General features: G+C 29.7%; 1 protein-coding gene across 2 annotated transcripts; it reads left to right on the top strand.

Annotated features, from left to right (window-relative positions):
• The first annotated feature begins 456 nt into the window (after nt 1–456).
• On the top strand, nt 457–12,918 carry LOC116766551 (proton-coupled amino acid transporter-like protein pathetic). Of its 2 annotated transcripts, XM_032656440.2 has the most exons (9): nt 457–564; nt 3,053–3,172; nt 3,628–3,778; nt 5,460–5,581; nt 8,887–8,971; nt 9,197–9,441; nt 9,863–10,075; nt 10,867–11,036; nt 12,243–12,918. In XM_032656440.2, the coding sequence occupies exons 2-9, from the start codon at nt 3,054–3,056 to the stop codon at nt 12,482–12,484; spliced, it is 1,347 nt and encodes a 448-aa protein (XP_032512331.2). In that variant the 5' UTR covers nt 457–564; nt 3,053; the 3' UTR covers nt 12,485–12,918. The 2 variants fall into 2 exon arrangements, with proteins under 2 accessions (XP_032512331.2, XP_061378933.1); XM_061522949.1 differs by lacking the exon at nt 457–564 and having other exon boundaries at nt 3,051–3,183.
• Nucleotides 12,919–18,190: the final 5,272 nt, after the last annotated feature.

Genomic DNA, 18,190 nt, shown 5'->3' with positions numbered 1-18,190 from the left:
AATAATTTTATCTTTTGATGTTAACTTTATATCAATGCTGTACATAACATGACATGCAACGAAAAAATAGATAATAATTCAGATATTTAAAAAAAACTGATCATATATTTTTGATTTTATTGCTTTCTATTTGAATAAACAAGCTTCGTTTTTCTTGGACTTTTCAGAAGTGTATAAAAATGTAAATAAAATTAGATGTGGAAGTAAAACTTCCGATAGACACAATTTATTTCGATTTCATATTATATCTTTTTTCTTAGAGATAAAGAGACATGTGTTATTATGATCTCTCAACTGCCTTTTTATATATTGTATTTAAAATAACAAAATTTTATACAAAACATTTTAGACGTTTTACTATATGAATGATAACTTAAAAAATTACGACTTCATGCATCGTGGTCACACTGCATACAATTACTAACTCTTGAATTTACAAGTGATTCTGATAATAGTCAGTCCTCGACTTAGTTCGGTCGCACTCGTGTCTAACAAGTTTTGTGTCTAGTTCTGTGTTTGTTAATTAATGTGATGTGTTGAATTCAATATGACGTAGAATACAAGGTGTTGCATATTTTTTTATTTATTGTTCATTGAAATATTGTTTGTACAATATTTAAAAGTAATTATTAGAGAAATATAAATATTTTAATTACAGCTGGAAAACGAATTTCCATTTTGTATATATTTTTGTTATGTACGATAAAATAAAACAAAGGACTTCGACAAATTGATTAATTATATATGTAACGAAACAAAACATTTTTATTTTATCTTGATTTTAAGAATAGGTTGATTATGAAAAATTGCAATAATAATTACAGAGATGATACGTAATTATCCTGCAACTTTATCTAAACTATTGAAAATTATGCACAGAATATTGTGTAGAATTTGTAATAAATGTTCTTAATTATATTTGAAAATTGCATGTTTTTCATGTTTAAACATAGACTCTGTAAAATTTGTTTGAACTATTTTAATTAATTTAATTGCTAATGTTGTGGACTTATCTTTTCAATTATTATTTATTTTATAGTTACCCGTTTGTCGCTTGTCTTGTAAACACATATTTAATGGTTTTAAAATTCGCCAAATAGTAATTATGTAAAGTTATCCAAAATTGCAAAACTGTTGTTTGTTTATAATATTAGTAGGTCGGTTAATTGAATATTAATAATGAGAAATGAAAGGTATTCTTGTTTATTTGTAGCAAATTATATATATGGTTTCTATTTAATAAAAACTTAATTAAAATTATATTAATAAAATTTTTGAAGTAATAATTATTTAAAAAAAAATAAGAAGTTTTTTTGGTGAACATTTCTTTAAAAGGTTTCTAATTGAAGGAGTTAAAAGGTGAAGTCTATGCTTCTACATCAAGATTTGATAAAGTTTATTAATGATGATTCGTGGTTATTTACAACTATAGTTGTAAAGTCATTCAATTGTAAGTAAGTGTAAAATTAATTTCGTAAGGAAAGCGTTTAAAATCGTTGGAAGAAAAGAAAAAGGCACTAAAAGTCTCACAAATTACGCAAACGCAACTGAACAAAAACGGAAAAATCACACTTTTTCTCCATAACAAGGTGTAATCGCTGCAGTGACAGACCAATACGAGATGAAAACATTTTAATCAGTTACTAGAACGTCGATATTATTTTTCCTTTGTTGTTGAAATTTTATACTTTTAGTAATATGATTTTGAATAAAAACTAATCATTGATGTTATGTTTTGCTAGACAATTTCCTAGGCACATAAAAGGTTGAATCAGTAAAGCAGATCATAAAACACCCAGGAAAAGTGTTATATAGGAACAACTTTTTCGTGAATTATTCTATTTTTAATTAAGAGTTCCTTTCAATAAATATTCAACATTGTATTTTTATTTGTATGGTGCACTTAAAATATGCATTCACACCCATGTGTGAAATTTTTTTAAACGATTAAAATACTCTCAAAAGAAGTTTTTATAGTAAATGAAATCTTGTTGATTTACATTAAGCTAATATTTTCTGATGAACTGCGCGATTTTTTTTATTATTTTAAACTACATATTCCCGACGTTTCAGATACTTTGCAGCAACCGTGATCACGGCTAGGCGAGATAAAAATGTTTGTCAGTTGTTCTTTTGTTTGTTATTGGTCGTCTACCGCCAAGGATTTTTTAATTTCCTAGCGTACCGCTCTGGATGCATGCAGAATGCCCTCATTGTGTCTCGAGGTCTTACCGTGTGGTTATGGATATGGGATTATATATTTTTTATGAGGGAATCCCAGGTTTGAGATACATTCCAGCCATTCTATTGAAATCGAGATGTTTTTTCAATTTAATAGCCTCGCGGATTAACCTCGGTATTTACCTGTCTTCACGAGCGAGGATTTGTAGTTTATCCAACCGAATTAGTGGTCTGATTTGTCCATTGCGTGTTCACACACTGCTGTCTTTAACGCACGCCTATTTTTATGTCTGACATATATTCCTTCATCCTTATGCCGATGCTCCGCTTTGTCTGTCCAAAGAATGACAAGCCACAATCGCAATCAAGTTTGTATACACCCGCTAGTGTTAAACTCGTAATTGATCTCAAGGATTGGTTCACTGTCTTGTATGATTTATACATTGTCTTCATCGAAACATTCTTCAAGATGTTACCCATTGCATCAGTAACTCCCTTCACATATCTTAATATCGCAGGTTGTCGCTCAACTGTAGGTGAATCCAAGTGGTTCTTGCGAGGCACGAGTAGATTATTGGTGGTGACAGCATGTTTTACATGCTGCAATTCGGCCTCTAGATGGTCAGCATCACAAAGGTGTTTGGCTCTCCGAAACAAAGATTTGCTAACGGTAGCTAACGAGATAGGGTAGTGGTGTTAGTTTCCATTGAGATACCTATCCGTATGTAGGGTTTTCCTTATGTATAAATTTTTTTTTTTACAGGTATTAATACATTAACAATATTCTAACTACTTAATAGCCGGTGTCCAGATGCAAATAATATATTTATACAAATAGTTTATTTTCGACTAACGTCGTATTTGTTTGTAGTATGGATGACAAAAACAATGTGTTCAGGATGGAATCTACGACTACCCTTCGGTCAGAGAGTGTTGACCTTAATGAAAAATACAACCCTTTTGAAAACAGGAATGTGCCCCACACGACGTCGTATGTATTAAGTAATTTTATATTTTTCACAATAAAAATATAGTTGTTAATTAATTATACTTTTTTCATTACCTTTGATATACTATGCATGAGCTTTCAAGCAATAACTAGAAAGATAGTAAGACTTTTTAACTTCGCAAGTGCTATGGAAATAAAGTACTTTCTTTTAATAAAAAAAAATATATAAGATAAATCTGTTTATTGCTAATGCAATTATTTTTTGCCAGTTTTTCTCTTTTTCTTTTATATTCAGAGTAAATATTAGAATATTCCTTGTTTTGCAATTTAGTTACTCAACATTAAAATACATTTAAATCTTTTTAAAACTACATACAAACTATGTAAAAGTCTATAAATGAGAAATTAATAACAACTACATATATGTATAATTTATTACATTTTACTACCGATTAGATAGATCAAACGAGAATTTCAAAGAGTTTAACCATTTGCAGGACACTGGGTTCATTCTTCCATTTGCTCAAATCAGCGTTAGGAACAGGTCTGCTAGCTATGCCAGCGGCATTTAAAAACAGTGGCCTTATCCCAGGAAGCATCGGAATAGTATTAGTGGCAGTTATCGCTACCCATTGTGTTCATATATTAGTAAGTACTCCTTCTTAATAATAATAATTCTGTTAATGCTGATATTTTTATATAATTTTAAATTATTTAACTTTGATTATTTTTTACTTTTTAATATAGTATGTACTCTTTCGTCTTGTAAATAAGAATGTTTTTAACCATCACTTCGATATCTCATTCAATGTATTTACTTAAAATTAGATGAAACTTTACAAAATTTTCATAAACAAAATGTGTACAATTTCATTTCACACAATATTTAAAGTGTAAATATCTTTTGCAAACTAACTTATGTACATATAATATAGTCGTTAGGATTGTAGTGCACGTAATAATTTCGAAAAAAAAACCTTTTCGTACCTTTTTAAGTACGCTGTTTCGTGATGAAATAAAATTTTGTTAACCTGTTTTTATTTCGTACAATTTTTATTTCTTTTTTGTTCAATAAACATATCAAATGATATTTATAACAAATAAATCTCCAGTGTCTAATTTTCGATAATATAACTTGTTTATGAAGTCATAATCAGAGTAATCTTCACTCCTAGACAATAATGAAAGTATTTAAAAACAAAAATTTTGCAACTTTAACTTCTTCTAATTTAAAAAAAGGGGGTAATATTTCTCTTTAATTGTAAAATTAACTTTTTATCAAGGGACCTATACTTAAAATATATCAAATAACTGGGAATATTATAAATACAACTCTCATGCGTAGGATTAAGTATATATGGAAAATTATAGTTGTTAGTGTTATTTGGTTTTCTGAAATCAGATATTTTATGTATTAACAAAATTGGTTTTTAATCATATATTATTACGTATAATTACAATTATTACAATAGGCAGCTCTATGACACTAGTATTGATAGACTAACCTAATCTATTATATAAAGGTTTCATTCATTCAGTAAGGAACCTTAAAATCTTAAGGTTTTTTCCCTTCCAAATTTAATTTACCAAACATTAATAAGAACAAAAAAGTCAGGTGCTGTAGGCGATACGATGAAGATTAAACCTGTTTTTCAAATAAGATTTTTATTTATACTTTTTTATTAGTGATAATTATTTGTTACCTTGTTTAAGCCAAAATTATTTTTAAGGCTAAATATAGGCTATATAATTGTACTCGTACTACAGTCAATCGGTTTCTTCAGCGAAATTCAATATAGGGGTCCAATTTGAACTTGTTTGTATTTTTGTTTGGAAGTTATGCAGATACTAATATTATTTTAACGAAACCGAAAGTCATACAAATGGAAGCAAATAAAATATAAATAACGGAATAAAGGTTGTCCTAAATTCTTGTAAAATCATTAATTATAAAGATGTATGTATGATATTTGATTTTTTATTTAAAATGCAGTTATTTGCACGACTTTATTTACACGATTCTTTGTACAATTTTGCCAAATACCCCCAAGGCATTATAAATACATTTTTATTTTAATATAGATGTAAAGTAATATAGGTATATTAATACTTTCTGTACGATTTTACATATCTTTCAAATAGGGTTATCTGATTTAAGTAAATTCTTTTTAATACATTTCTCGCAATCCTATTAACACGATGTTGTTTTATCTAAAACTAGACAGTACAGACTAATATGTTAACATGTGAAGTGGTTCACGTCTTTGCACGGATGAAAGCCATATTATAAAAAAAAAACATGTGAAGTGATATTATTTGTTGATTTAAGGTAAAAACCTCTCGCGACATCTGCGAAGAATGTCGTCTGGGATCATTAAGTTACACAGATACATGTGTCAAAGTATTTAAACACGGACCTAATAGACTAAGGTCTTACACTGGATTCGTAAGGTCGGTATGTCCTCTTATCTTAATTATACTTATCTTTTATAGAATCTCATAAAATCTAAGCACTAATTAAATATCACTCGATTTCTGAGTGATATTACTTTTTATTAAAATTGAGATAAATCAAGATAAAAAAAATCTTTAATTAAATAAGATTCTATCGCTTTATCTAGGTTAACATTCACAAATTTAAATTTGAGGACAAATATTTGCGGTGCTTTAAAATTTATTATTAAAATATTCCTAAGCCGTAAAGCATATATACCGTTACAAAAAAATGATAGCCTGCCTTTAAATCGCCCACCGACTACTATTCTCGGCAACACACAAGCTTTTAATCATAATTAATTAAAAGAGAATTTGAATTTTTGGGAAATAGAAAAATATTATTTGTTATAATAAAGAAGAAAAGTCATTTTGCTTTTGTGAAGGCTAATAAAGTAGAATTATGTAAATCATAACTATACGTACAATTTATTAATATTCAACGGTAAACTTAATCGATATTCATCGATTCGTGATCTCATATTTCAATAGCTTTTAAGACATTACAATAGTGAGTGGGGAAAATTCTTAGTAATCCAATATATTATCTAAAAGGCCTCTAATTCCCAAGCAAACAGTTTTATTAGATAACATAATAAGAAAACAATGATTAACATGTTTTATTAATGAAGTAAATAGAACAATTTACGATATGAGACGAAACCTCTCAGCATTCCATGGATTCACCGTGCGGGTGCTGGGTCTATCGCGTTGCAGGGAGAGGAGCATCAAAAGTGCCTGGGACTTGCGACCCAGGTGTAGGTTTAAGGGGCCCCTATCTAACGCGCGTTAAACGCTCGCCTTCACTGTCCAAGCTCCTCTCTACCGAACTAAATTTGAAACGAACCTGCTAGGGCTGCCTTCGACGCACGTTCCAAGAATGAACTAATGTTAGTTCTTGGCAGGCCTAAGTCTTTTAGCAGGTTGTAGAGAGATTTGGCTGTTATACTTCTCGCTCCTACTTCTACCGCGTACAAATTTACAACGAACGTATTCTTAGTGTATTCTTACTTAATATCCTCTGGGATCTTATATTGCTTCTCATACGTGTCCATCATTAAAGTCCAATCCAAAGCCGCTTTAATAATAGAGTAAGGCTTGACGTTTGATTTTGTAGCCCTAGTGTCTTCTCTCACAAAACCTATTTATCGTTGGTTCGTGGTTATTTCTTTTTGCGCTCTTACTACCGAAAGACTAACCGCTTCATGATTTCTAAAACCCTATCATGACGACGCGAGTATTGACCGCTATTTATTAGTACCCTACGTCCCACCAGCAAATGCTCAGCAGTTCCAACTGCCTCCCCGCAGATGTAGCAAGATTTTTCGGTACCTTTGCCCCATCTTACTAAATTACTCTGATCTGGAAGAGTCATTTGGAACACATTGAGGTAAAATTTTTGCAGTGCTGGCTACCAATCATGAATTAAAGTTCGCCATTTTAGTGCTAATGGGATGCAAAAATCTTCTTTCTGTAGCCACTTATTCTACATTTCTAAGCTCATTGCATGGATCTTATATTTAGAATTCGCGTCTTGCCGAATAAAGGTCTTTAATAAATCCGTATATTTGGCCTTCCTACTTGATCCTAACCCTACTCTATTACTTTGTGTCCCTATTATAAACTGTTTGTGGAATTGAAGTCTCGATTCTAGCTCTAGGGTATCTTTGTCTTTTGGGAGTTATGTAATAACGTTATCCTGGGGATATGTTTCTTGGAAACTCCTAGGTGTTTATAGAGTTCCGATGGCCTTTTGATGTTCATCCCAAAATTGTTTCAATCCCTGAATAACGCTGACGAATCAGCCAATAGCGCGAGCACGAGCCACAACTTCTAAACCTTTACGACGCTTGCATCTAGTTTTGACAGAAGGGTCTTACTAAAATCATAGACGAGGAGAGGCCAATTCAAACGTAATATTAGACAATTATCGTAGATTCAAGCTTTTTTGACGTTACTAATCGGCTGGTTATCGACCTTGTTAAGATCATTCAAAAAGCAATCTACTATTCCCTCTAAAGATGGAGTACGACCTATATTATCTATCTTACGACCGAGAAATTTAAAAAGAGCATTTTCCGTAACCATACAAACGCATTGACCGCCTAATAATAATCCCGGATCGTATGAGGTAAGGTATAATGTATTTCGCCTACCGAGATGCAGACATTGACATTTATTTGGTTTTGTCCTCAATCCATTCGTCCACACACAGAATTTATCTACCTCATCCAATAGAACTTGCCAGTGTTTGGGGTTACGTGTCAGTATTGCGAGATCGTCAGCGAAGGCTAAGATGGATTCTGAGTATTTGTCATTGAACTTGAACCGATACCCCCATTTTTTTTTCGTCTCTTATTAGTTTATTTACTAAAATATTAATTACAATATTAAATATTATTGGAGAATTATGGTACCATAGACAATTTGTAAATACTATGTATATTCGTTCATTCCTATAAATGGTTATAAACAATATAACTCCAACAAACTTGGCCGAGTGAAATTAAGCTTCTAATAAATCATTTATGTCATCATTATATATTCTCTCGATTATGTACTATGAAACACTATAAAACATATTTTTTATTTAAAAATCATTTACATAACACTATATTAAAGATAGGCTAATAAAATAAAAATATTAAAAAAAAAAATATTCTCAGTGTGAAGTGTAAACAAGAAAGTGATTTATTGTATAAATGTCAAAACTGAGATACGAAAGGAAATTTACTATTAATGGTATATATATAATACTTCGCGGTATAATTTTCACTGGTGATTAAATTTTTATCATACAGTGAATAAATATAGAACAGGAATGTATATGTCAATGTATAAATTGTTTCATAGATTAAACCAGCTTGCCATTTACATTGTAACACTACGTGACTCTTAAATTGCTTTGAAGTTGAAAATATATTTCGCATTGGTTTTCATTTGTATTTAGAACACTTACTATTTTGCTAATTCAATGTTATCTTGTTTCTCTCGTTGGTGATTTTATAAATATACGTTTATTTTAATATTTTGTACAAATAACAGTTTTTCTTTGCTGTTTAAATAAAAAGCTTTTAACTATGAAACCAAAAACTTTTTTTTTATTAAAACGCAGTCAAAAAAGTAATCATTTTTTTTATAATTTTACCATCAGCTCAGATGTTTTAATATTTCATTACTCGTAAAAACATATTCCTCGAGTTTTTGTAATAAAAACATGATTTAAGATTCGCCTTTAAAAAATTATCTTAATTTTCATTCAGAAACTTTGTTGACTACGCTATGGCTGGAGTTTGTCTCGGCGGGACCAGTGTTTATGTCATATTCATCGCGTCTTCTTTAAAAAATGTGAGTTACTTTACTAACCATAATTTTATTAGACATCTTAACACGTGTTAGTTTTAAAACGAAATATTTTTTATAATAGTATTTAAAATTATATGAATTACATCCTTGTAAAAACTGCTTTCTGTTTGAATCCAAGTTCCAATCCAAGTTTCTTCATTCATAGCAAGATGTAAAGCACTCTAAAGGGAATTGCTATAATAGAATTTAAATTATCCTATTTTCCAGATATTGGACCACTTCTATCCGGAACATAAGTATTCAGTGGAACTGTATTGTGCCATATTACTTTTGCCTCTTGTCGTTCTAACTCAAGTGAGACATCTAAAATTTCTTGTTCCATTCTCCATATTTGCAAATGTATGCCTCCTTTTGACATTCATAGCGACTTGTTATTACACCTTTACGGATTTATCAAAGGCGCCCGATGTCAATCTTATCTCTAGTGTAGAGCAATGGCCTCTGTTTCTGAGGTAAAAAAATGTATTTTTATGTATAGTTACAGAAATAAATAAACTTAAGTATTTTTGTAGTATTTTCTAGTGTTTGTTTAAAATTCAATGAAATAATATTCAGTATAAAATATGTAGGTAAATTCTTTAAGTAAAATTATAAATATGTATAAATTATCAAAGAAAATAATATATAAATAAATTCAAATTTTGTTTCCGAATGTTAAACTGAAAATTTGGGTAAATGTTTTTTAAGAGCGCCATGTTTTTATATTAGTTAACATTACTCAAAACTTGGAGAAAGTGATGAATTTGTAAAATTTTATGAATAACAACCAACAGAAGTTCAACAACAAACAAACATTTTTATTAAGTTCATATATATAATTGCGTCTTTTATAATGAACTAGTTATAATTGATTAATGAGATGTTGTGATTTAGTACAGCTATATTTTCGATGGAAGGAATCAACGTGGTTATGCCAGTAGAGAATGAGATGAGTAATCCGGAACATTTCCTGGGCTGTCCTGGAGTGTTGAATGCCACTATGTTGGTAGTCGTCATCCTGTATGCTGTCGTGGGATTTTTTGGATACTTGAAATATGGGGAAAGTGTACTTGGAAGCATAACATTGAACTTACCAGAAGATGAAATGTAAGTTTACGATTTTCTTTTTAAAAGAAGAAACAGATCATTACTAAAAAGAAATTATATATATATATATATAATTTCTTTATAAATAAGTAAATCGAGAGTTTTCTCCTCGACGATAATTCACAGTTTTTGTACCTATACATTAAAATTAATTTTATGGAAAATGCACTAGAATATTACTTTCCCACTTAACAGTATCCGGTAATTGGATATAGAGTTATATTATTTGATCTGGTTACACAACGTGTTATCTTTATTTTGTTAGATAACTCCTTTGCAAATCTGTTGCAACAAAGATATTATTTTAACATAATTACGTGTTCATGCTAACAAACATGACTCGTAAAAAAATGCAAACAAAAACCAACCAAACAACTTTTGTTAATCAAAATAAAGAATCAGCCAAAAAAATTAGTTATGCAGTCTCTGTGAGGTGATGTTTTTACATTTGGTTCGGTACCATTGCAACAAAATATGTATTTTTCCATCCCATTATTCGTTTGTAACGAACATAGAATATGTAAACTTTAAAATGTAAACTTGTAGAATTTCATCTATAGGTACGTATATGTTAATTGGATTAGTTATAATATTTTAATTTGTTATATCTTTTTTAAATTTCTGATAGAAAAAAAAATAAATATAAAAATGGTAAAGAATATAAACAAATTCTCTTTAACTGACGTCACTAGAATTTTTTTCATTTTAATTTTTAATAGTTTATATTAATTATTAGTCTTTGAGTAAAAGTAAAAGTTTGTTTATGCAAACTAATTATTGCAACATTTCAGACTGGCATTGGCAGCCAAAATTCTTGTTGCTGTGGCTGTATTCTTTACATATTTCCTCCAAATGTACGCTCCAATGGACATTTTATGGTTGCGTATGAAGGAAAGAATCAGTCAAAAATATCATAACCTTGGACAGATTATACTACGAACTGTGAGTGTAACGATAACAGGTACGAATATTTTATTATTTTGGGTTTTTCAAAGATTCGTAAGATGTACCTTAATCAAGATATTCAACGATTAGTCATACATTTTTATAAAACTGGATATAAAAACAAGTATACAGTTGAGGTCGTCATCGCTCAATGTGAGGAATATTAATTGAATTAATTCAAATTTAGAGGAAAGAAAGTGACTTTTTAACATCAGCTGAACCGTTATCGCTTATAAAAAATATGAGAAATAGTTTTTCATTGTTTTTATAATCAGATTTATCTTTTTTACTATTAGAAAAAAACATACTTCAGTCCGGCCGCTCAGAGATTACATATCTGACATCTGCTAATTCATCATGACAAAAAATAAAATTAATAATATTAACACATTTTAATTATTGCATATAATTTTGATTACTTATTAAAATCAATATATTTACTGCTTTGTATACAGAAATTATATTTCAAAACAAATGTTAATAAAATGACATATCAGAGCAACATATCAGGATACTAAATGTCTTAAATTTTGTTCGGACGAATCTTTATCATATTATAAAATTATAACGTTTTATTTTATATAATATGGACCGATATTAAAATTACCATAATAACCTCAATATTTTATACCTCCTCTACAAAGTAACCTTGAAACTCCTATTACGAATAATACTGTTTGATTTTTAAAAAATATTGTTTTTAAAGTTTTTAATTCATAAATTTTTAATAATTTTAGTCAAAAATTAATTTCATTTTAACTTGTCATGATTATTTATTTTTAATGCGGCCAGTCGTAATTAGATAATAAAACTATTTCTAATTTTACGAAAATGGAACGCAAATTCAAAATATTGCCCGTTGGATCACCTACCAGTTTTGTAATTTCTAAGTAACCGAACTGTACACATAAGTGAAAAATACTCATGACACATTGACATGACGATTTATCTGAGATGAAACACAATACATTGTAGATCAATAATCTAGAGTGTAATTTAATATATTTTCCGGATTCATATCTTTTGGTGGTATATTACATTGATATATTAATTTAAAAAGTCTCATAACTATTTTATAATTTCACCTGATCGTTATATCTGAAGAATGAAATTAGACCGTATTTATATTTTAGAAATCATATTCTATATTAAAGAAATCACTGCAAGTAAATTACATTGTTGTTATATTATTATATTTGTAAAATGAGCGGTATTCTTTCAGTCGTCTTAGCAGTTGCCGTACCCGACCTCGAACTTTTAATCGGTCTCGTCGGAGCCATATTCTTTTCAACATTAGGTCTACTAATTCCAATTGTGGTTCAAACCGTTCACAAATGGGAGAGAGGCTTGGGGAAATATTCTTATATTTTATGGAAAAACGCTCTTTTATTAATAGTGTACATAGTTGTAATAGTATCTGGTTGTTATTCAAGTATCACAAAAATTATTGAAAAATTTATATAATATTCTCAAGTTCTTTCAAAATTTTAAAATAACGACTTATCCAATTAACTCATGATTTTTTTGTATTATAGGCGAAAAGAGTGTGTAAAGTAAGTAATAAATTTAGTCTTTAATATGCATCGTGTGTAAATAGTAAATGGAATGTTAAATGTTTACATTTAAGTAACTATTAGAGGTGTGATGTGATGTGAAACATTCTAAACGTAAGATGTATTGTAAGTCGGAGAGGATATTCGACAAATCTTACTATGTGATATTAAAATATTTAAAGAAAAATATATATAACAGGAGTCTGCAACATAAATTATCTTGGCAAGACATTGAATCTTGATAACTTTTTACTGTGACAACTTGAATCAGCCATAATCTCAAGTTTCTGTTTATGGATCAGAGTAACTTAAAAAATATAAATATATGAACTTTAAAATGATAAATGTTGTTTTTCTTTTAGAACTAAAAGTAAGCGCTTCGAAAAGTTTCAAAATATTTTCGAAGAATTTACTTTTCTTACCAAACCGAAAAGGTTTTTTTAATGAAATTGCTATAAATGCTTATATTAATGATATTGGGATGTATTTAATTATTTTCCTCCTTTTTTGTTAGTCAGATATTTGATAAGATTGAAAACGTGTGGTGACTGCTGTGATTATTCAAAACCACAAAGTAATAATTTTTTTTCTTCAAGGTTTTTTCCATTTTTTTTTCTATTTGGCAAACGAAATGTTTATAAAGAGGGATTTTTTTTTTATTTTGCCTGGATTGTGCTTGACGGTCATTGAACCTGTTGATGGAAAGGAATTTATAGGTTTTGAATTCACTACGTTAGTTACGGCACACACACTATAGCCACAAAGAAACCGAAAATTTATTTGCCAGAAATCCAGACGCGGGCACACTGTTCAAATACCTCGCTGCTCGCAGAAGGAAGTATATGCTTCTTTTGTCTGCGAGAAAAAGGTCGATGTAACGATAAGAAGGGGATGAAGGAATAAAAGGGTAAATTTCATGTGCGAGTTCTCTAAAATGTATTTTATAGTAATGAAGGTGCCCGTGCTTAAGGCTGACTAGATTGGTTTATCAACTTGTGGTTCCCAATAACCCCCTTTTGAGGTTTTCTACAGCGTTCAAAGTAGTTATGACGCTGGGCATAACGTTTTAAAATGTGATAGCAGTTTTCTATAAACGAGCCAACCTGTGCTTTATATCTGTGCTTTTGTAATGACATCAAGTTTCCTGCAGCTGCATTAGTTTTAGGTAAATAATTGAGGTATCTAATAAGATCCTTATTGTATTCTGAGGATACATTCTAAAACTGTTTAAAGTCAAATCTAGATTTTATTTTTAATCAGTAAACAAAATTACATGAATGTACAACAAACTGTCTAATAACATATAATAAACTAAGCAATACACTTTAAATGCAAACGGTTAGACGATGTTTATTGATAATTCTGTTGTTTCATTTCTGCCAGGCTGCTCTTGATGTTGTCACAAACTGAATGTGAAAAAACAAGGAAGATAACATAGTATCGAGATTATCCCTGTGTTTTAATGCTACACTTAACTATTTGGATTGTATAATAAGATTTTCTTAATAACATTTCTAGAAATATATCCTATCGCATAAGAAATAATACTTAATGTCTAAAGATTCTAGGACGAGGAAGGTAAGTAATATTAATAGATACTGTCTTGTGGGACATCTTATACTTTTCTATTCTCTATAAAAACAAAGAAAATGAGCATCTGCTAGTCTACACTAGACCATGTCTTGAACGAAGAACTCATGTTTCTGTTTATTTGACAAAATTTATATTTAAGTTTTTTTTGATTCTAGGCGATTTTTTATTTTCTTATATCTACATAATCCCGACATTTTGGTTTTTCCCCTGCAGTAACCGTGATCACGTGTAGAAGTGTTCATTTAAAAAAACTATCAGGTTACACTACCAGTACCGTTGTTAATACGATTAAATTTTTTGATAAAACATTGATATGAAGTCCTTAAAGTGATATTCCACTTTAAGCACATAATTTAATTTCTGCTCTGAAAATATTATCTACATCGTCCATTAATAGCTTCGTAAAAATTTAACTTTTGAAAAGTACTACTGGCGAAGTAGTTCTGTTAGTAAAATTATAAACATTAAGACGCTTAATGTACTCATTTTTTTATTTTGAGGACTGCCCTCATTTTTTATAAAAACAATGATCTCATCCTTACAAAATTTAGTTAAATGAAGATGAAAAAAAACGTTATAATTTTATTCGTAGTAACTATTAAAACACTTAAAAGAAAAGTTAAAATAAAATCAACACAGTAGTATCTCTTTCAATATTTTTACAGCAATTCTCTTAGAGCCTTCTTTAAATCATACAACCAAATAAGCAAACCGAGTTTAATCAGTAAATATTTAAATATAAAAGGTTTAAACCGGACATAATTACATTTTAAAACCGGATTTTGTCTGCTATTCGCTATTGCAGGAAAAGGTTTTTGTATATTCATGAAATACTCTTGTTAAAAAAAAAATATGAAAATCTGGTTTTATTTCGTCTTCGTCATTATCGTTAAGTCATGATATAGTAACAAACAACAAAACAGGTTCACAATTGTTAAAGTCATAAGTATAATTAATATCAAACGTCACAAAGATGTCAAGTAACATTCCTATTGTATAGGGAAGTAAAATGAAACAAAGTAATGAAATTCTTAACTAGGAGATATCTTTGTAAAAAAATCTGAGAAAATGTTTTATCGCGTAATTACAATTTAAAATCATTCATTTCCTCTGTGTAAAGAAGTTTTTTCACATTTCTGCTTCCAAATTAAACGTTATTTTCTATTATTTTTATTTGTTTTAGTATTTAATATTTTTTTACTATAGGTTTGGTATGAGTTGTTTAGGTCGTATGTGGATTGGATAGATTGCAGAATTTTCACTCCGCAAGTAAAAAAAAATCTACTGTCCAACAACTAATACAAAATGAAAATTCAAGTGAAAAAGCAAAAAGTATTCAAAATATTATAAGGATTGAATAGTGTATATACATACCACTTTTGTACAATTTGAACAAAAAATAGGTTCAATGACGAGTAGGTAAGAAATAAAGATAAATATATTCTAGTTGTAAAAATGAATACACAATAAACGTCATATAAAATTAAATATTAAAGAGAAAAAGACGAGACGTTTTAGATTGTAGAAAATATAAGTAGAAATATATCTTGCAAAGTTTACACGAAGATTAATTAAATAAAAACTTTACTTTAACTGTTCGTTGGAATAAAGTTTGAACAAGCTTACCCTACTCATAATCTTATTGGCTCTATCTGAGAATAAGGAGTCAAACGGAAACGACTCTATTTCGGACCGTTTAAAGATGTAAAACTAAATAAATATTGGTTGTTATCAGAATTTTGGTAAGGATAATAAATATCAATATGTTCGGTCGACAAACAAAATATACAATAGTGTTATGTACGCGCTACGTATTGAAATTACACTAACGTACATATGTATAAAATATCATATAACTAGTAACATTGCTGACTTCGCAAAACGGACACCTGGTCATGTGAACCAGAAAATTCCCGATACCATACCATATAAGAATTGCATTGCTATCCTAACATCGGGGCAATCGTGTAGGCTTAGGTATAGGTTATAAGTAATAATTATGTTAGGCTATTACACGTAACGTAAGTTTCATAGTTTTTCTGAAACCCACCCTATAGAACTATAATAAAACTATCATCCTTATATTAGTAGAGCCTTTTTAAGATAACAACTATAGGAAGTGATTAGTTTCCAATGATGGATAAATCCTGTAATCCAGAGAACTTGCAGGATGGTGAGCAATAAAACTGTACATGATTTTTGCAAAAAACGCATCACAGTAAGAAGGTATTCAATTGTTTTTCATCGATAATGTTTGTTAATTTTTATCGGCAATATATAAAAATGATTGGGATTCACAAATTATAAAACCTCTGTAACCTGATTGCATTTAAACAACTCATTAATCTGATTATACCGATGTGGTATTCTGAGCTTTATTTTCATAGATCCATAAACATGAACAAAACCCAAAATAATTTTCTGAATGTATCTGCTTTAAAGCTAATTTTGTTCACACGAATATAAGTCAAGTGAAACATTAATATTTTATATAAACATTAAACAAAGCTGTTGCATAAAAATACGAATTATAGATTTCTTAATATAATTTTACCAAGAGCGGATAGTAGCTTAGTTTATGATTTAACATTTAAAAGTAAGATTTCCAGACCCGGTTGAAAAACTATTATTTTTTACAAAACGTCAGCTCAGTCTTAAATATTAATTATTCATTCGAATGACAAATTGATTAAAATTATGTATATTAGATCTGAATTGAATCATTTTCATGTCATTAGGATCTCCATTTTATTTATTTGTGATCGTTTGAAAAACTTTTAATTAAGTTTTAGGGACGCTTATTTAGCATACAACTGTTAAATAGATTGTTAAGTTGACATCCTAATGTACTTGGAATAAGAAAAGATATATATGTATATATCCTTTATGTACATATTACGAACTATGTGCTTTATTTATAAGTAATTTGTATTATGGATTATATAATAGCAACAATACGTGTTCCCACAGGTGTAGATTATATAATATTCATGAGTGGTACAGAAGATTAATGTACAAAAATTTTGCACTTATATTACTTTTAAATACCTATGAGAATTAAGGAAATTTATTAAATAAAAATTATTAGAAAGACCCATCAAGAGCTGTTTATATTAATATAATTTTATATCATATATTGAAATCTTATAATGTTAAAGGAATTCATAAAAAATATTATATTATTATGTAAAATGTATTTTCATATTTAATTTGCCTTTGAGAGAGTTTCAACTCAAAGTTTTGATTGCCGTATTCCTCATCATAAATTTAAATTTTTTAACCATTATTATATATATAGAGGACAAAGGAGCGGGCGAGCCATGAGGTCGTAAGTGGTCATCGCACAGACTTTTATGTTTGTTGGGTTAAATTGAACCAGATTAGTCTGGCCCTGGGATGAAACTAGACCAAGCAAGGACTCGATATTAGACACAATTCCATTCTGACATCCAGCGTTGCGTTTAAAATGCATCACCATTACTGTCATCTGCATAGCAATGAATGTCGGCGACTTGCAGCAAGTCATTGATATCAGACCACCCATCGAAGTGTTAAGTTTACTAGAAAATCACCAGCTGACCGTCCGTGACGAAAGCCATAGTAGTGGTCACTGATCAACTGATGATTTTCTAGATACATAAGGAGCTAGCAGTTGATGATGGACTTCATTATCTTGGAGAAGAAAGAAATAATAGCGATGGGTCTATAGTTGGACGGATCAGAGCGCTCACCTTTCTTAGGGACCGGGTGCACTAAAGTAGTCTTCCAGAATTTCGGGACAAAGCCTGCGGAAAAGGAAAGCCGGAAAAGACGGTTTAGAACTAGTGCCAACTCCGAAGCACACGTCCTAGGTACAAGAGGAGGAATACTGTTGCGGCCACTCGACTTGTTAATGTCCAGAGAAAAAACCAGGTTTTACAAAAACAGTTCTTTGCGCAAATCTCTTAACCTTGGGCATAGAACTCTCGACACTAAGGATGGTAAGCGGCGAATAATCTCTGCAATCCAAAATCGTTCTCCTTTG

The sequence above is a fragment of the Danaus plexippus genome, chromosome 15 (genome assembly GCF_018135715.1).
Source record: "Danaus plexippus chromosome 15, MEX_DaPlex, whole genome shotgun sequence".
Lineage (NCBI taxonomy): Eukaryota > Metazoa > Arthropoda > Insecta > Lepidoptera > Nymphalidae > Danaus > Danaus plexippus.
This window is presented reverse-complemented; position numbering and strand designations above follow the sequence as displayed.